The sequence below is a fragment of the Oncorhynchus clarkii genome, chromosome 1 (assembly GCF_045791955.1).
Source record: "Oncorhynchus clarkii lewisi isolate Uvic-CL-2024 chromosome 1, UVic_Ocla_1.0, whole genome shotgun sequence".
NCBI lineage: Eukaryota > Metazoa > Chordata > Actinopteri > Salmoniformes > Salmonidae > Oncorhynchus > Oncorhynchus clarkii.
In genome coordinates, this window is record NC_092147.1 from 41,264,863 (window position 1) to 41,286,005 (window position 21,143).

General features: G+C 44.2%; 1 protein-coding gene across 13 annotated transcripts in view; it reads left to right on the top strand.

Annotated features, from left to right (window-relative positions):
- The window catches only part of LOC139407119 (homeodomain-interacting protein kinase 2-like), a 100,972-nt gene that overhangs the window by 50,380 nt on the left and 29,449 nt on the right, over nt 1–21,143 (top strand). For all 13 annotated transcript variants that reach the window (XR_011634063.1, XR_011634067.1, XM_071150522.1 and 10 more), the window contains exons 3-4: nt 17,297–17,420; nt 18,945–19,067. Coding sequence is in view for 11 of the 13 variants with exons in the window: in XM_071150522.1 (XP_071006623.1) it covers nt 17,297–17,420; nt 18,945–19,067 (247 nt within the window). In the remaining 2 variants the exon portion in view is untranslated. The remainder of the gene's footprint in view (nt 1–17,296; nt 17,421–18,944; nt 19,068–21,143) is intronic.

Consider the following 21,143-nt stretch of genomic DNA (forward strand, 5'->3'; position numbering starts at 1 on the left):
GGTTTATAATTTCTTCATTTTGTGGCCGTCTAGAGTGGCTTCTTTCCACTGCTGTGGTGATGAATCGCAGCGGGAATGGGGAGTGGGCCGGCCCTGGTGTTCGTAGGCTGCCATGTAGGCAGCTGTGCTTTGTTATTTAGTAGGCCTAATTCAAATGTTCAGGCTTAGATTGTATTTGAAAACAGCTGTGCTTTGTTATTAAGTAGGCCTAATTCAAATGTTCAGGCCTAGATTGTATTTGAAAACAGCTGTGCTTTGTTATTTAGTTGGCCTAATTCAAATGTTCAGGCCTAGATTGTATTTGAAAACAGCTGTGCTTTGTTATTTAGTTGGCCTAATTCAAATGTTCAGGCCTAGATTGTATTTGAAAACAGCTGTGCTTTGTTATTTAGTAGGCCTAATTCAAATGTTCAGGCCTAGATTGTATTTGAAAACAGCTGTGCTTTGTTATTTAGTTGGCCTAATTCAAATGTTCAGGCCTAGATTGTATTTGAAAACAGCTGTGTTTTGTTATTTAGTAGGCCTAATTCAAATGTTCAGGCCTAGATTGTATTTGAAAACAGCTGTGTTTATTCAGAAAAATGTTCATACAAATAGCCAACAGGACAGGTCATTCGTCAATTAGATGATACAGATATTATATTTTGAAGCTGTGTTTTATTACTGTGTTGGCTACTTTGAGGCTATGTGTTTATTTTTTTACATTAAATGAATGTATCATTTATAGCAGGGATGAAGACACAACAGGCAATGTTTTGATTTTCAATAAAACCTGTCATGTTGGTATAAGAACATCATTCTATGTTATTACAACTTTACAGGCTCATTTCTACTCTGTTTAGATGAATTACAATAATGTAAATGTGATTTTGAGCACCGTGGGTGGTCGGCCTACTGCGTTACACACCCAATGCATATGGATGTCCGCACAAATTCTCAAATGTCCGCTAAATTAAAATGTTGCCGCTCACGTTTTCCTAACGGAAACCCCCGAACCGCACGTGCCTGTGTGCACGTTAGTGTATGTGTGTGTGTGTGTGTACATGCATGTGGCCGTGATAAGTCTGTTGCTATGTGAAGCTTTCCTGCTATGTGAAGCTTTCCTGCAGGGGAAGTAGGTCTCTGAGATCATGTTATTTAATCTGGGAGGCCAGAGGAGGCCATCAGTCTCAGTCCTCAAAGCGATGCACGCGGTCAGTCGGTCACTCCTGATTTGACAGCTGGGCAAATGATAGATAGCATGTTGAATGTTGAAGCCGCACAATTAGAAAAGGGAGTGATGGCTGGAGTATTGGGGGGCTCCTCTGACTGGTATTTGCTCACTTGGAGGAGCTGTCAGTGTCTTGCTGGAGTTTCTGGTTTGGACACCTCAAGTTGTATCAAGCAGGCTGGACGGCTGTTGGACATACAGTATATTAGTCATTGCCAGTTGCAATCATACAGTCACTCTTCAGTTTCTGTTGATATGAGCCAATGATGTACTCAGTTCTTTGTATGTGAATGTACTTCTGTTACCATGGCCCTCGTGATGTATTGTCAAACCTGGGAACGTCGTCGTCGTTAGTAAATGCTCCACGTTATCCCAGGAAAACTCTGGAAAAAAAGCCTTTTCCAGTGGTTATGCACCCGTTGGCCTCAGTCATGTCTATTTAAGTCATGGAAGTGAAGCGTGAACAAAGGGAAGAGGGAGATGGAGTCAGTGGCTGTACTCAGTGCCCAGCTGTGGAGGAGTCCCTGGGGGTCCGGGGGGCCAGGAATGCGGCTGATCTGGGACTGGGGTTTGGGGCGGGAGATGCCTGGGGCTGGCAGCTGTAAGAACTGCAGGAGTTGAGTGTACTCTGAGAGCAGTGGGTGGGGGTGGGAGTGGGGGTGCCTATGCACACGCGCACGCGTGTGTGTGTGTTTTGTGTATGCGTGTGTGTGTGTAGGGCACATCTGTGACCCTGTCATCTCACCCTATCCCAGGGCAGGAGAGATGGACAGAGAGAGAGAGAGTGAGAGAGAGCGAGAGAGAGAGAGAGAGAGAGAGAGCTCAGCTGTATACAGTCTACACAGTATAGTCTGTAGTAAAGTTTACTTGATGTCTGGGAGGTGTCTTGTTCAATACTGGTTTGATGTTCACAGGTGGTTGTGTCAGAACTGCCACCGCTGCCCAGCTTTCACCCCACTGGGCACAGACGTCAATTTAATGTCTATTCCACGTAGGTTCAACGTAATTTCATTAAAATTATGTGGAAACAACATTGATTCAACCAGTGTGTGCCCAGTAGGACGTGTGTTGTTGCTTCAGTGTCTGCTAACTAAAGGAAGTGTTTTCAGAAATCCAGAGCCCATACCCTGTATGCTTTTGTTATGTGCACATTCAGAAGAGTCGGTTGGTTGATCTCCCCTTCAGGGCAAGATACACTCTGAAAGGGATGACACCTGTTTAGGAGGTAACCATTGGTCAAAGAGCTGTCACGGCAACACATTGCTGCGTGCAGTCGTAACTCAGACTGCTTCGGAGCACTTCATCTCTCACACACACACACACACACACACACACACACACACACACACACACACACACACACACACACACACACACACACACACACACACACACACACACACACACACACACACACACACACACACACACACAACCCTGTGGTAGTCATCAAAGCCAAACAATGGACTCTGTCATTAAGCTCTCAAGGGCAGAGTTTTCCAATCTCAGGTGGTGCTTCTTTATATACGTCGTCACCTCTTTATATACGTCATCACCTCTTTATATACGTCATCACCTCTTTATATACGTCATCACCTCTTTATATACGTCATCACCTCTTTATATACGTCATCACCTCTTTATATACGTCATCACCTCTTTATATACGTCATCACCTCTTTATATACGTCATCACCTCTTTATATACGTCGTCACCTCTTTATATACGTCATCACCTCTTTATATACGTCATTACCTCTTTATATACGTCGTCACCTCTTTATATACGTCATCACCTCTTTATATACGTTGTCACCTCTTTATATACGTCATCACCTATACGTCATCACCTCTTTATATACGTCATCACCTCTTTAAATACGTTGTCACCTCTTTATATATGTCATCACCTCTTTATATACGTCATCACCTCTTTATATACGTCATCACCTCTTTATATGTGTCATCACCTCTTTATATACATCATCACCTCTTTATATACGTCATCACCTCTTTATATACGTCATCACCTGTTTATATACGTCATCACCTCTTTATATACGTCATCACCTCTTTATATACGTCATGAAATCTTTATATACGTCATCACCTCTTTATATACGTCATCACCTCTTTATATATGTCATCACCTCTTTATATACGTCATCACCTCTTTATATACGTCATCACCTCTTTATATGTGTCATCACCTCTTTATATATGTCATCACCTCTTTATATACGTCATCACCTCTTTATATACGTCATCACCTCTTTATATACGTCATCACCTGTTTATATACGTCATCACCTCTTTATATACGTCATCACCTCTTTATATACGTCATGACCTCTTTATATACGTCGTCACCTCTTTATATACGTCGTCACCTCTTTATATACGTCGTCACCTCTTTATATACGCCGTCACCTCTTTATATACGTCGTCATCGTCACCTCTTTATATACGTCGTCACCTCTTTATATACGTCATCACCTCTTTATATACGTCATCACCTGTTTATATACATCATCACCTCTTGATATACATCATCACCTCTTTATATACGTCATCACCTGTTTATATACGTCATCACCTCTTGATATACGTCATCACCTCTTTATATATGTCACCACCTCTTTATATACGTCATCACCTCTTTATATACGTCATCACCTCTTTATATACATCGTCACCTCTTTATATACGTCGTCACCTCTTAATATATGTCATGACCTTTTTATATACGTCATCACCTCTTTATATACATCATCACCTCTTTATATAGGTCATCACCTATACGTTATCACCTCTTTATATACGTCATCACCTCTTTATATACGTCGTCACCTCTTTATATACGTCGTCACCTGTTTATATACGTCATCACCTCTTGATATACGTCATCACCTCTTTATATACGTCATGACCTTTTTATATACGTCATCACCTCTTTATATACGTCATGACCTCTTTATATACGTCATCACCTCTTTATATACGTCATCACCTCTTTATATATGTCATCACCTCTTTATATACGTCATCACCTCTTTATATACGTCATCACATCTTTATATGTGTCATCACCTCTTTATATATGTCATCACCTCTTTATATACGTCATCACCTCTTTATATACGTCATCACCTCTTTATATACGTCATCACCTGTTTATATACGTCATCACCTCTTTATATACGTCATCACCTCTTTATATACGTCATGACCTCTTTATATACGTCGTCACCTCTTTATATACGTCGTCACCTCTTTATATACGTCGTCACCTCTTTATATACGTCGTCACCTCTTTATATACGTCATCACCTCTTTATATACGTCATCACCTGTTTATATACATCATCACCTCTTGATATACATCATCACCTCTTTATATACGTCATCACCTGTTTATATACGTCATCACCTCTTGATATACGTCATCACCTCTTTATATATGTCACCACCTCTTTATATACGTCATCACCTCTTTATATACGTCATCACCTCTTTATATACATCGTCACCTCTTTATATACGTCGTCACCTCTTAATACATGTCATGACCTTTTTATATACGTCATCACCTCTTTATATACATCATCACCTCTTTATATAGGTCATCACCTATACGTCATCACCTGTTTATATACGTCATCACCTCTTTATATACGTCGTCACCTCTTTATATACGTCGTCACCTGTTTATATACGTCATCACCTCATGATATACGTCATCACCTCTATATACGTCATGACCTTTTTATATACGTCATCACCTCTTTATATACGTCATCACCTCTTTATATACGTCATCACCTCTTTATATACGTCATCACCTCTTTATATACGTCATCACCTCTTTATATACGTCATCACCTGTTTATATACGTCATCACCTCTTTATATACGTCATCACCTCTTTATATACGTCATCACCTGTTTATACACGTCATCACCTCTTTATATACGTCATCACCTCTTTATATACGTCATGACCTCTTTATATACGTCATCACCTCTTTATATACGTTGTCACCTCTTTATATACGTCGTCACCTCTTTATATACGTCATCACCTCTTTATATACGTCATCACCTGTTTATATACGTCATCACCTCTTTATATACGTCATCACCTGTTTATATACGTCATCACCTCTTTATATACGTCATCACCTCTTTATATACGTCATGACCTCTTTATACACGTCATCACCTCTTTATATACGTTGTCACCTCTTTATATACGTCGTCATCTCTTTATATACGTCATCACCCCTTTATATACGTCGTCACCTCTTTATATACGTCGTCACCTCTTTATATACGTCGTCACCTCTTTATATACGTCGTCACCTCTTTATATACGTCATCACCTGTTTATATACGCCACACCTCTTGATATACGTCATCACCTCTTTATATACGTCATCACCTGTTTATATACGTCATCACCTCTTGATATACGTCATCACCTCTTTATATACGTCGTCACCTCTTTATATACGTCGTCACCCATTTATATACGTCATCACCTCTTTATATACGTCATCACCTCTTTATATAGGTCGTCACCTCTTTATATACGTCGTCACCTCTTTATATACGTTGTCACCTCTTTATATACGTCGTCACCTCTTTATATACGTCGTCACCTCTTTATATACGTCGTCACCTCTTTATATACGTCGTCACCTCTTTATATACGTCATCACCTCTTTATATACGTCATCACCTGTTGATATACGTCATCACCTCTTGATATACGTCATCACCTCTTTATATACGTCATCACCTGTTTATATACGTCATCACCTGTTTATATACGTCATCACCTCTTGATATACGTCATCACCTCTTTATATACGTCATCACCTCTTTATATACGTCATCACCTCTTTATATACGTCATCACCTCTTTATATACGTCGTCACCTCTTTATATACGTCGTCACCTCTTTATATACGTCATCACCTCTTTATATACGTCATCACCTGTTGATATACGTCGTCACCTCTTTATATACGTCATCACCTCTTTATATACGTCATCACCTGTTGATATACGTCATCACCTCTTGATATACGTCATCACCTCTTTATATACGTCATCACCTGTTTATATACGTCATCACCTCTTGATATACGTCATCACCTCTTTATATACGTCATCACCTCTTTATATACGTCATCACCTCTTTATATACGTCGTCACCTCTTTATATACGTCGTCACCTCTTTATATACGTCGTCACCTCTTTATATACGTCATCACCTCTTTATATACGTCATCACCTCTTTATATACGTCATCACCTCTTTATATACGTCATCACCTCTTTATATACGTCATCACCTCTTTATATACGTCATCACCTGTTGATATACGTCGTCACCTCTTTATATACGTCATCACCTCTTTATATACGTCATGACCTCTTTATATACGTCATCACCTCTTTATATACGTTGTCACCTCTTTATATACGTCGTCACCTCTTTATATACGTCATCACCTCTTTATATACGTCATCACCTCTTTATATACGTCATCACCTCTTTATATACGTCATCACCTCTTTATATACGTCATCACCTCTTTATATACGTTGTCATTTGGCTCGTAAACATGACCTTTCTGCTGGCCGCCTACCACTTTTGTGTTTCTAGGATAAAGAAAGCATGTCATGTTTAATGGCAGCATGATTAGCCTAGCTCCAGCAGACTGTAACAGTGTAAGCAGAAACTGTGCTGTGCGTTCACTAGGGTTGACCCGAGTATAGGAAAAACTCTTATAGTGTATTAGTATTCTTCCTGGTCAGGTCATGTGGTCAGGATAAACTCTGGATCACAACCAGGGGACCTTCTGGCCAATTTACAGCCTGTCTCTGCCTCCTCCAATCCAACAAGCCCCCCTCACAAACAAACCAGCTAAAAGATACCTTACATTAATTTCTCCTCCCTTTGTCATTTGACACGCCGACAGAGGAGGCGACGTCTAATCAAGATAATGTATCTCTGTCTACCTACATGTGACCTTCTGTGCTTCGGCTACACTCTTAACTTAACACAGCACAACACGGCCGACGGAAAATGGTTTGTGGAATCTGTTTTAGTTTCCTCCCAACGACCGCGTTCATCATGCTGTTGTCTGTCTGCCCCCCGTTCCCACAGAATTCCTTTTGAATCGGGCCAGCGAGAGGACAACATAATTATGTCCATTCTAATTGAGTCTTCAAGGAAGGAACATAAAATGGATCATATTGTATTGATTTTTACCCAGCCATAATTGTGTTTCACTGGGAGGACAAAGAATAGCAGATTAAACAACGTTCTTTAATGACGGGCATATTGTGTAGAAGATGGGGGGGGATTATCACTATAGAAGAACATTGTCATTGAGAGGTGATTAACAATAACTATACTTACAAATGACTGCAGGGCACCGCTGGCTGGGTAAATGAATGACCTGTCAATGTGAGTGATTGTTATTGGAGAAATCCCTCACTATTCAGAGACTGAGGTGAACAAACAACCGAGGCAACGTGGCAACGCAGTGGGAACAGGAATAGTAATAATTAGGAGTGTGTGTGTGTGTGTGTGTGTGTGTGTGTGTGTGTGTGTGTGTGTGTGTGTGTGTGTGTGTGTGTGTGTGTGTGTGTGTGTGTGTGTTTTCTGTACATTCAAATGAGACGTCAGGGAGCTGGTTTGACTTTATTTATCTTGGTTCAGAATCTCAGGGGGGGATTTTATGAATATGTTTGAAGCAAAAATGCATTACATTTGCTGGTGCCTGACAACAGAGGTGCTGAGTAGTGAATATTGTCATTTCTATTTTAGTCAGTGATTGACAAAACAGCAATAACTTATTGAAAGCATGTGAGCGATGAACTACAGGCGTAGGATCTTAATTCGAGCTAGTCAGTTTGCTACAGCGGGAAAATAACGTTTTGATATATTTTTTTTGTTAGAGCAAATCAAGTCTGACATTATAAAGTGGGAAAAGTATCAACTGTAAATCCCTTTTAAACCTCAAATACATTACACATTTGCATTTCCTGTAGTGCAGGAAAATTCTGAACAACAAAAGAGTGATCAAATTAAGATCCTACATCTGTATGAGGATGCATCAGTATCCATGTGGCTTGTGATAGCGGTACAGTAATTGGCTGCATTATGTTGCAGTGTCACACCTCTCTCCATGTTTTAAATGAGCATGGTAAATCAGAAGCCTCACTACTGGCCCTGGCACTTTGGACCTTTCCCAACACCCCCTACAACACGGTCTCCCAGTCCCCTCTCTGATATGAAACATATGAGGGAATGAGAGGGAATGATTAATTTGTCCAATTCCTCTCTAAACGTTGATAATCCTGCTTTTGTTTCTGTACGTGATGACATTTCTAATTCCTCTCAGAGAAGAATGCAGTGTGGCTAATATCGTTTAGCTGTCTGACGGCATGAGAGAGAGAGAGAGAGAGAGAGAGAGAGAGAGAGAGAGAGAGAGAGAGAGAGAGAGAGAGAGAGAGAGAGAGAGAGAGAGAGAGAGAGAGAGAGAGAGAGAGAGAGAGAGAGAGAGAGAGAGAGAGAGAGAGAGAGAGAGAGAGAGAGAGAGAGAGAGAGAGAGAGAGAGAAAAAATACTGTAGTTGAGAGTGCCTTCATGAGTGGCTATGTAAGGCTATATGTATGTCTGTCTGTCAGGGGGAGGCTCATCTCATACTACTGTCTAATCAACTGGCACACAGCTGCACTCCGGGGACAGATCTACAGACGGACGGATGGACGGACAGACAGGCGGCCAGACAGACAGGCAGGCGGACAGGCAGCCAGGCAGATAGACAGACAGGGGGACATATCATATGTAGAAGAGCCCCTCTGTGCCTGCCTTCGTACTGTACTGTACTTTACTGTACTGTACTTTACTGTACTGTACTCTCCTGTCCTGTACTGGAGGCTCATGGTTACTGGTTAGGTTTGGTTACAACTCCCTCTGGTCCTTGCTGCTTGTTGCGAGGGAGGGAGCGGCACCTCAGGCACAGAGAATGCATGTAACCCAGAATTTAATTAGGCAGGGGAAGTTGGAGGGAGGGAGTGAGGGGGAGAGCAAGACATTTTTTAAATGTTTTTTTGTTGATGTTGTTTCTTCTCACTTTTGTTTATTGTTAATTTCACTTGTTTTGGCATTGTAAAGATATGTTTCCCTTGCCAATAAAGCCCCCTTTGAATTTAATTGAGAGGAGGTAGAAAGATGGAGGGGGGAGATTTATCAGCCTGTGTGTTTGCAAATGTCTCCCCCTGCTCTTTGTCACTGTGCAGTAGAAAGAAATCACTTACTAAGGGGAAGTTGATGAGAGCTTGAAGAGTACAGACTTCAAAAATGTATCCATTACGACTGCATGCACACCATGGCACGTCTTCCCAGGGCTCCATCCCATCCCAGCGTTCACAGGCATCTCATTTCAAATGGCTTTTTGGGGAGTCGGGCGTTTTACTAAATATCCAATATGAATGACGCTCTACTGTGGCCCCTGCAGCACTGCTAATGTTTCCTCTTAGTCTCTTCTTTGTGTCCGAGGCACTATAAATCTCCACACTGTGTGTGCACTGATGAGGTCTCTGAGCGGTGAACACTTCCTGTATGTGCTGCTGGGCTCCGGTCTTTATTGTGTATGTGCAATGCATGATTCCCTTATGCCAGACATTTCTACCAGACTCAGGGATGAGGGTTAAGCTCTAGCTGCTGATAAAATTCCTCACACTGTCTAATTAGCCCGGAGTGATCGGGGCTCGGAGGTTTAAACAGTCCTTCTGCTCTGCTCTCTGACTGACCAGACAGACAGTCTCCGGCTGGCTGGTTGGCCGACTGATTGGGTGAGACAGACACCACCTGCCACACCGCTCTTCCTGGTGGAGAGTACTTGTCGTGACCCACATATTTTCGGCGGGGCCAGAGACTCCTTGAGAGTGGAGAGAGTGGAGGGCTGTGGCTCACTGTAGTGCTGCTCCACGGGTCAGACAGATGCCATGGTGGCCATTTGAAGGGGGTCAAGAGCAGGTAGTCAGACTCGGGGTACCATGCCATGAGCTGAGACTGCTCAGTCAGGCTCTGGCTCTTGTCTGTCTGTCCATCTGGAGAACGCAAATAAGGACAGTAAAAGAGGTAATTTCCGGGGCAGCAGCTCTGCAGCCACTCTCTCTGTCACACACACACACACACACATACATACACACACACACATACACACACACACATATACACACACACACACACACACGCATACACACACATTGGAATAGGTGAATGGAATGGCAGTGTTGTCTATGGACCAATCCAACTAGAGAGATTAGTTCTATAGCAGACAACTGCAGGGAACATTACGTTTGATAAGAGTACAATAGATATTGAATCACTGTTGTCGCTGTTTCACTGAAATGTTTTGAAATGATAATCTGAGATCTGTATGTAAAACATTTACATTTGACGGATGTTCTTACATCCAGAATGTGGACTTTGGGTACAAGATGAGTGCTGTGCTGTCCTTAATGTCTGACTAGCTCTAGGATGGCTTTTGTTCTTCTTATTTCTGTCAGTCCATCTAATGTTTACCTAAAGTGGAACGTATCGTGATTTTACTCAAGTATGTTTCCCTATAGAATCACAGGTCATTCTACCAGAAGACTAAAGCCCCTTTATTAATTTTTCTCTCGCCTTTACCAATCTCCTTCCCTCTCTCCCTCCCTCCTTCCCTCTCTCCCTCCCTCCAGTCCTGTGGATACTCATCGGTAGCTATGCAAATGTATTAACAGGTGAAACAGTGACAGCACCGTCAGCACTTCTCTGTGCCTTTTGAGTGGAGAGACGGAGCCCTCTTTACAAGACCTTGAGTACAAATAATGTTAACTGGACCCTGAATGAAAGGACACTATTTCCCAAGGTCTCTGTAAAAGTTTACTATGTCCTGACTACCCAAGTAGTTACATCCCTTGACTGGGGCCCGGGGGCTCGGGGTGGACCAGAAACTACATTTAAAAGCCTTTTATCATGCAGCCCTCAATAAGCATTCACTCTGCCCCGTTGCTCTCCCTCACGTAATGGCTGAGCTGGGCAGGGCTGGTTATTTTTAGTGTGTGTGTGTGTCATCGTCTCAGCCTCTCTGACAGAGGAAACCACCAGCCTTGGGGCCAGAGGAGGGGCCACAGGTGCAGGATAGGGCTGAGCGATCTGTCCCTCAGTCATTGGCCTTCACATTGTGTGTAATCAAACAGGCCTTTAAAAAAGAGTTGTAGGTTGATTGGTCGCCAGTGAAACGCTGAGGACATACATCATGTTGAGGAGCTGGATCTCTGGGGACTGGGTGGCGAAGTCCTTCATTCACAGAGCAGAAAAAGACCCAGACCCAGGCTTCTTTCATAAGACCAGCCAGGGGGAGAGGAGTGATGGCTGTAGAGGACGAGAGGGCAATAGGGGAAACCACAGGCCAGAACAATTCCTTCCCCAACAAGAGCTTTTTCCTGTCAACCACCAGAGTTTTTGTTGTTGTTGATGAATATACTTGTATTACGTTTTCACAATTATTCCTGCACAGTAACATAATATACAGCTGGACAGTAATTCATACCACAGGAATGTTTCTGTTCTTGCCCACCCACACACTGTTGACCCCAACCCTTCACCCAATTTCCCATCTACCCTCTCCCCCACCCGGACCCCCACCCATCTCTTCCCTATGGCTGGGAAAAGAGCAGACAGGTCATGAACATACTGTACATAATAACAAAAGAGCTTTCTGTCCTCCCTTCATCGCGCCAGGAAGCAGAGAGCTCTTTGAATGAAGTTAACTCAACCAGCCCAGTTTTCTCCACAGTAAATAGGCCATTACTCAGCAGAGTTGTTAAGTGGGCTGTGAGTTGCACTCCATTATACAAGAGCAGTTCAAACCAAGGACGTCATACGTACACTATATGAATACAGCAATATTTATGATACATATAATGTCTATGTTTCAGAGTTATTGCAACAGAAACGTTGTCCAGTGTAAATGCTGCACATGCCAAGAGAAATATGTCATATGCAGCAAATGATGTCTATGGTTCAACCTCATGGCAATAGAATGTAAACGCGCTGGTCCAGACTGGTAATGTGCCAGACTGCCAGGAGACTGAAGTGAAGCCGAGCTGAGGGAAGGTCAGGGTGATGGTAGCATCCTGACGTGCCCAACGCCCGGGATGTCAGAGCCCGGAGTAGCAGCTGCAGCGCGGTACGGGTGGGGAGGAGAGGAGCAGCACTGCCCTTCTGCACACCTGCCCGTCTGCTCTGCCCTAGTTAAAGAGGGGCAGAAGAAACGTTCTGGGGGAGGTATGCCATCCCTGTAGCTCCCAGGGGATTGGCCTTGTCAATGAGAGGCTAGCTGGGAGGATGTCACAGTGCTCGCCCCCCTCGCTTCCCTTCTGCTCGCCCTCCCTGACCAGGGACCACTGCTGCACGAGCCCACACCCTGAACACGGCAGAACGGGCCTCTTATTCGGCCAGGGATCAAAATGCAAGGAAGAGCTTGACTGTTTCTATGTGTTCCTGTCTGTGTGGTTACATCAGGCACAGTGCACATGCAGTACTGTAGCAATGAGTGGACCAGTCTGCCACAGGCATGGTCAGTGTTCTGAATCCACCCCCTCATAGTGTTGACTTGTACAACACTTTGAGAACGCTGTTAGGTGAGGTCTAGTTTAAAGCTGTTACATTGGAGGTGTAAGTCAAAGTGATGGGGTTTCTGTGCCGCTGCTTCTGGAGTGCACATGCTGCACATGTGGGGCCGATGGAACTTTCCAGAAGAAGACAGCTTGGAGCTATGCGTTAACAAATGCTGAATATAGTAAGCCTACTCTGATAAGACAGAGATATAGGCCACTGACTTCAGTGTGCGTGTTAGTGCCACTCAGGCCTTGCACTGCACACAGCACACCACCCTCTGGTGCAAACTTCACAATCTTGAGTGGCTGTTTGTGTGTGTGTGTGTGTGTGTGTGTGTGTGTGTGTGTGTGTGTGTGCGCGTGTGTGCGCGTGTGTGTGTATGTGTGCGTGCGTGTGTGTGTGCATAGCTGAGGTTTGCATGCAGAGCAGCGCTGCTCATAAAGCACCAGGACGTGGTGAGTCGTTATCGCCTGACTACCTGCCATTTTCCATTTGACGGTTTCACCCACAACCTCCTTTATTCACCTCCGTCTGTGACGGACGGTTCTAAGACATTGTGCCCCCATGTGCTACAGGAGACAGGCAACTTCCAGTATCTGCTTCTGCGTACTGAGAGTGAAGGAAGGGAGGGAGAAGAGGAGTGTGTGAGCAGCGTAGTGTGCTTCTTGTTTGCCTGTGTAGAGGCCTGCAGCTGCTGCTGTGTTTTGCATGCCATGGAAGCATTGAGGAGATTTGCATTACTGGTTTGATTAAGTCAGCGCGATCGTTGGGTTGGGTTGGGTGGAGTGCAGCTGGACCCTGGTGAGGCCAGGGCAGGGGAATCATGGGAAAGGGCCTGGCCAGGGAGGTTCTGCCTGAACGCATCCAAGCACAACATCATCAACGTTAACGGTCCTCAACATGATCCTTGCCTGGGGAGGTGCGTGCACACACACACGCGCACACACACGCACACAGCTAAAGATGCAGGACTAATTGCTCTCTAATTGAAATAGTATGGTCCAAAGCCGACTGTTAAAAAAATCCACACTTCCATGACATCAAACGTGGCACAGCATCAACCATGGAAAAAACAACATTGCGGCCGGCACAGACTTGACCATTTTCCCCATGATTGGTTGTTGTGTCATATTCATTTCATGCTGAGATGATACTAATATTTGATACTAATATTCCTAGGGTGGAGATTGAATATGCAGGGGAGGGCGGGGTGCTGCTGTAACTTCTAGAAAGGACCTTGTGGGAGTGGAAGGTTCTGTGACCTGAGTATTAGGAGCAATGGGGGCCAGCGGTCCTGTGCGGTCCAGTACGGTCCAGTGCGGTCCAGTGTGGTCCAGTGCGGTCCAGCGGTCCAGTGCGGTCCAGCGTGGTCTAGGGGTCAATATGATGATGTGTTTCCTCCCAAGGCTGATTTCAGCTCAATTATAGTCGCGGTTCAAAGTATTTTTTTCAGTAGCCAGGCTGGCATGCTGCAATGACCCCTCTGCTTTAAATCCTAATGGGGCTGATATACTCATGCCAGTAGAGTGCCTTTCTCTCTCTCTCTGTGTGTGTGTGTGTGTGTGTGTGTGTGTGTGTGTGTGTGTGTGTGTGTGTGTGTGTGTGTGTGTGTGTGTGTGTGTGTGTGTGTGTGTGTGTGTGTGTGTGTGTGTGTCCCATTTTAGTGCTAATTACAGAGCAAAGACCTCTATCTCTCTCTGGGGGGGAAACGAAAGCTGTACATCAATGGGGGAGGGGTGTCAAATCTGTGTGCATGCAATAACAGCTTATCTCCTGCAGCGGAAAGTTACAAAGTCGTTTTCTATAAGCTTGGCTATTTGCCGGATGCATTTCATACTGGAGGGGGTGTAGAAAAGCAGCCTGTCAGCCAGAACCATAGAATCTATTTTGTGTGTGTGTGTGTGTGTGTGTGTGTGTGTGTGTGTGTGTGTGTGTGTGTGTGTGTGTGTGTGTGTGTGTGTGTGTGTGTGTGTGTGTGTGTGAGATCCTATGCATCCCCCATCGTAAAGTTCCTAGCCTCCTACCTCTCTAAAGTGAAACCCCAGGCAGTTTGAAGAGGGAGTATTGTGCTGACTGACCCTAGTTCCTGGCCCATAACTCGAGCTCCCTCTCTCCGCTCAGCACACGGTGTCCTGCCCAGTGCTATCTTCTCCAAGCAGGCGCCTCAACGGTGCTTTGGTAACCCACGATAGATGGCCCAGCTCATTGTGTTGAAGGTGTCTTTGTGTGTGGAATGTAGCCCCTCCTTCTCAGACACTGTGTTCCACCTCTGCCCCCCGAGACCCCAGTAACCACCATTTGTGTTTACTGAGCCCTCTCCAGTGAATGTGATATTTGCTTGAGAGGCTACTGCTCTCTGTCTCGCTCTCTGTCTCGCTGTTTCTTGCTCTCCCTGTCTTCCCTTTTCTCTCTCTCTCTCCCTACTCTCTTGGTCGCCCTTTCCCTCTCTCTATCTCTCATTTGTACTGTCTTGTCTCTCTCTTTTGATAGTGAGATATCCCCTGTGTAAGTCTGCCACTGTGAAACAGCCGCGTCCCAGCTGTTTCTCACAGTGTTAAACCTGCCATCTCTTTCACACATAGACAAGGGAGGCGGGTCTGTGAGGAGAGGAGTCTGAGGCCCATGTGGAAAATGTGATCCGATTCCCCCAGCCATTGCCCCCCCGAAAGACACCCCCACTCCCCCTCACCCCAGTCCCATAAAGCCCTGCTCTTTTCCACATGATCTGTTCTCCGGGCCAGTCCAACAGGCTCCAGGCCAGGCGTTACGTCTCTGTCTCTCTCCCAGGCTTCTGCTGTGCTGCCTGGAGCCCGCGCTCCTCTGCTCCTCTCCACACGCCTCGTTGTCATGACCACCGCAGGCAGGAAACGCTGGGAACTCGGTGAGGGGCTCTCGGAGCAAACTGGGGACAGAAATGTTCCAGGATCGGCCTAAAGCTCAGAGAATTGCTCTCGCGCCATTAAAATGTATCGCTAATAATGTTTTATGATGAAGTAGAGCATCTCTAGTTTGTGTATGTGTGTGTGTGTGACAGCATCTCCAGTTCACTCTCTAGTTCACTCTGAAGTCAAAGTGCGAGGACCTGCCTAGTAATTTTAAAGGCTCATTAGAGACTTCTGCTCAGTGGACTGCACTATAACCTAACTGGTATAATGTAACAGAGCTCAGGGTGGGCCCACTGTAAAATGTATAATTTTCTAAGTAGTTTGTCAGTTGTTACACTCTTTTAACCGAGACCGTGTTTTTCTTCCTGTTCAGTGTTCAATCAGACCCAGTTATTTATCGGTGGCCCTCGTGAGGTGGACCCTTGGCCCCTGTGTTGCGTAAAGGCCCCGGAGTCTAGGAACCGGGCTTTGTCGTTATCAACTAAATATCCACCCGGAGACGAACGAGGGTTGCTCTGACTGTGGATATTTACGTTGATTTTATCTTTCATGGCGGCACAATTGATTCCACATTGGGCCACCGTAACCAAGACCCATCCTCTTCCCCAGATTATCCTCCCCTCCACCGCCTTTTGTCCCAGAGGCCAGACTTCCCGAGATCAGTCATCCCGATTGGCTCCTGCACGGCTATCAGTCAATTAGCTCTGCCCCCCCCCCCCCCTTCCCACACAGTTAGCACTGAAATGAACAGCGTGACTGCCAGTGCCATTTGAAGGACAATCAAAGAAAACAAAGTCCTAGAATCCAACTTTTTTCAAAGCTCCTCTAAACAAGCGAGGAGTTTGTATTAAAGGCACAAAGCTGGTCTGAGATCAGTGTAAAATAACATATCAGAGAATGACAGGCTGATTGATTAATTTATCTTGGGCAGAGTGTTGAAATAATGCTGCTGGCGTTGTAGTCTAATTAAATCATGTTTGTTTAGGGGGTGTTTTTAATAGAGCTGCCTGGTTGTCTCATGTTTCGGTGGGGTTATCTGCTGCTCCTAACACTGAAGTGCCTAAGTCGAGGTCTTCTAGCTAGTCTAGCTCTTCTGTCCACTACATTGGTCTGTTCTCCCTGAACACATATTGATTGGGTGGGAAAAGAAAGTGAATGTCACTCATTTGTTTGCTGCTTCCAAACGAGATATTTAACTAAAGCTAATGTTACATCGACAAATGCTCGTTCGACAAGGGAAGGGATTCAATCCAAAACGAAAGACTTTCAAATGCAATTTCCCAGACGGGTCACAGAGATCATGTTCAACTCAAGCAGAAATTAACTTCAATGGCAGTGAACGGGCCTTTTGTCTGTGTTGGTTTCAAGCTCATCATGGTCTTTTGCCCGGTTAGAGACAAAGTGTGGTCAATTCCATAGCTCATACATCTGACCCCCCCTTGTCACATTTACCTTCCAGAAATACTTTGGCCTGGATCTAACAATGCTGTATCTCTCTGTCCTCAGAGCTCCAGAGATCATCCTGGGCCTGCCGTTCTGTGAGGCCATCGACATGTGGTCCCTGGGCTGTGTCATCGCTGAGCTCTTCCTGGGCTGGCCCCTCTACCCAGGGGCCTCCGAGTACGACCAGGTAGGTCTGAGGGTCTGCCCGTGGGGGGGAAGGGGGGGGCATAGGTGGGTGACAACCAGGAAAATTATGCCTAAATGAGAGAGAACCTCCAAGACAAGAGCTAGAATAAGTTGTTTCTGAATGCTAATATAAACAGGAAATGTGAAAGATTTCTCAATTCAAAACACCATTTAAATCCATCAAGGTGTGCATTCTACATAAGTGGCATACGAAGAGTCTCTAGTCCACTTCTAGACGAGGACTGATATATCACTACAAGTCATGCTGTAGTAGTGTCAGTCAGAGAGGAAGGGAGAGGATCAATGCTTAGTAGCAGAGCATTGCAAATTAGAGCTTTGGAAATTAGATAATATGTTTCAGGACTGAAGAAAAACAAACTGCTTGGTTTGTTCTGAGAGACAGAGCAATACTTGCTCAAGGCTTTCCCATAGAGCCATAAAAGAGGGAGAGGGAGAGAGAGAGAAGAGGAGGCACAGAGAGAGAGCGAGAGAGAGAGATAGGAAATGAGAGGAACAGAGAGATCTGTTGCTCTGGAGCACCGGAGCGCTGCTAATTGGTGCAAGTGGTTCAGTGGCATCTGCTGGAATAAACAGAGGGATCAGGAGCTGCCTGTTTGTCAGGAGGAGACGAGACACTCCTACACACACCACCCACACGCGCACACACACACGTGCACACACACGTGCACACGCACACACACATGTGCACAACCAAGTAAGTTAGTCTACGCCTGTTGTTTACGAAGCATGTGACAAATACATTTGATTTGAACCACACACACACACACATACACACACACACACACACGCACTCAGGCCTCATCACGGTCACTCACAGAACTAAACAAATCATATACATTTTTATTAGTTACATGCTTGGTAAACAACAGGTATAGACTAGCAGTGAAATGCGTACTTACGGGCCCTTCCCAAAAATGCAGAGAGAAAGAAAATAGAGAGATAATAGAAAATGAAAACACATAATAATAAATACACAATGAGTAATAATAACCTGGCTCTACACACGGGGTACCAGATACAAGCACACCGGCTCAGGGTTACATACAGGAGTTTTTACTGGGTAGGTCACATGGTGGGCAAAAGCTCATGACCATAGTCGTGAATCATGGCTAGGGCCAAGAGTTTTTCCTGACGATATGACCTTGCCAGATTGACCCTGCTGTGAAAATGTGCCACAGCTAAGTCCTAACACACTGTGATTTTATCAGTAATGGATTATAGTGAATCTGGGTCTGGGCATATTCCCTCTGCAGTGAACATATTTACCAGATGTGACTATTTGAGTGTTATCACCCTAAATATTTGTGCCAGCAATAATTTTCCAAGTCTGACTGACTAACATTTTCAGTCAAACACATTTGCGCCTTAAAGGGCAAAACTAACAATATCCAATTAAGCGTGCCTTATTTTGCACGTCTGCATTTGAATGCTGTTTGGCTGATTGTGTTTGAAACTCTGAATGAAAAGTTGATGTGTTATTTGATATTTTCTACTCGTCCTGTAGATCCGGTACATCTCTCAGACACAGGGGCTGCCTGCGGAATTCCTCCTGAGTGCAGGGACTAAGACTACCAGGTTCTTCAACCGAGTCACAGACTCTACCAACTACCCCCTGTGGAGACTGAAGGTAGACCTCTTTTACACACACACACACACACACACACACACACACACACACACACACACACACATTGAGAGACACTAATTACGATTGCCCTGTTGTTGCGTCAATACTCTCCATACACATCAAAAGAGGAGTTGGGTTTCAGTGGAGTCGATCATGTAAAACTATATTTGCCCACCAAGTGACCTACCCAGTATGTCAATGATGTATTAAGTGCCTTGCCAGAAATGTATGTGAAAAAATCCACAGGAGCTGATTGGCTTGATCCCTTCCTAGTGCAGCTTTCTGCCCTCCTCATTGTAGAACCTTTGACCTAGATGTTTTATTAAACAATTGCTTCTGGTGGTATCCCTAAGATCTGTCTTCCCCCTTCACAAAGCTGGAGATCCTTCTGACCTAGATAACTACCGCCCAATTTCTAAACTATCTTGCCTTGCAAAAATATTAGAATCACTGGCAAACTCTCAGCTAATAAAATGTTTTCCTCTTTGAATTATAATCTTAATGTGTAACAGTCTGGTTTAGAGCACAGTTTCAGCATCTACACTTACATTATATATTACATTGCTTAGATCATAGGAATCACTGTTCTGCCATATTTATAGAACTTTTCAAGGCTTGAGATTGCCGACCATCTCCTACTCATTCGAAGGTTGTCTGAAATGGGCCTCGACCGGGCGTCGTGCAAGTGGCTTGGGAACTGTCAGACAGGACACAATGTGTTTTTTCTAATGGTGTCAGGTCAAGTTACCTCGATATTCCTAAAGGTGTCCTCTTTACTATTTATACTATATAAATCATGTTGGTCTCTCTGCAAAAACCTGTAACATTCATCTGTATGTAGATGAGACTGTTATGAACGCTATTGCCCCTATGGCTGACCAGGCTGTTGGAGCTGCAATTTTAGATTTTTGTCACCTTGCAGAAGGTCCTTGTTGATTTAAAATAAATGAATGCGTGAAAAAACTGTTTTCTAATAATCGTAGAAATAATTAAGATGGTCTACATGTGTACGCATTGGGTGTTTGTTTCATCGAGCCGGTTCCCGCCTACAAATATCTGGGCTTTTGGATTGAGAGTAATTTGATTTATACATTTTTTTAATGTATGAGCTAGTTAAAAAGCTGCGATTTAATGCCTCTGCCTAAACAGTCAACTTTCCTGCCAGTTCTTGACGATAGGGACACCATTTATGGGAATGCAGCAGCCACTACTATTAAATCCTCGGATGCTGTCTATCATAGCACCCTTCGCTTTATCACAGGTGACAGTTGTAATACTCACCATTGCATCCTGTATCAAAACATTGTCTGGTCCTCATTAAAGTCCCGTAGATCACTACATTATTCCCACTTTGTTTACAAAGCTCTACTACACAAGCTTCCGACCTACCTCACTTCACTGTTAAAATGAAAAAAATATGAGACAGCCAACCCGTTCACAGGGATGGTTAACTCTCGAGGTTCCATTACTACGTAACGATCTAGGTAAATCCGCCTTCAGTTTCAGTGCCCCACATTTTTGGAAAAGCGTACAAAACTCTTAACTCTCTGGTGCCTCTAGAGCAGTTTAGGACTTTAATGTTAAATTACTTTAGTGATAATTGCAACTGTTTGGATTTAATGCAAATAATTGTATGTGTGGTGTTTGAAGCTGTAGTGTTGATTCTGTAAATTCTAGTTTATTTTATTTTTATTAATCATTTTTAATTTGGTGTATTGTTTGTTGTCCTTAGTCCACCATTGAAAATGGTCTCAATGGGTCCCCCTGAATAAATGTGTTTTAAAAAACGAGCTACAGAAGCCCAGTGTGAGGCATTGACAGGATAGACTCAACACTGGCTCCAAACAACGTTGCTCTATTCAGGCCACTCAATAAGGTGCTGACCTGTTCAAGCACCAGCATTTTCCCCCCTTTGGGAGTACTTTGGAGTCATGCAGTGAATCTGCAGACATATTTTTACTGTATTGAACATCCTGACCCCACAATACCAATATCTCAGCTGGATATATACGCCCTCACTGCTCTACTGCACTTAGCAATATTCTCTCCCAAGATTGATCAGCTCTCCTTGGAGAC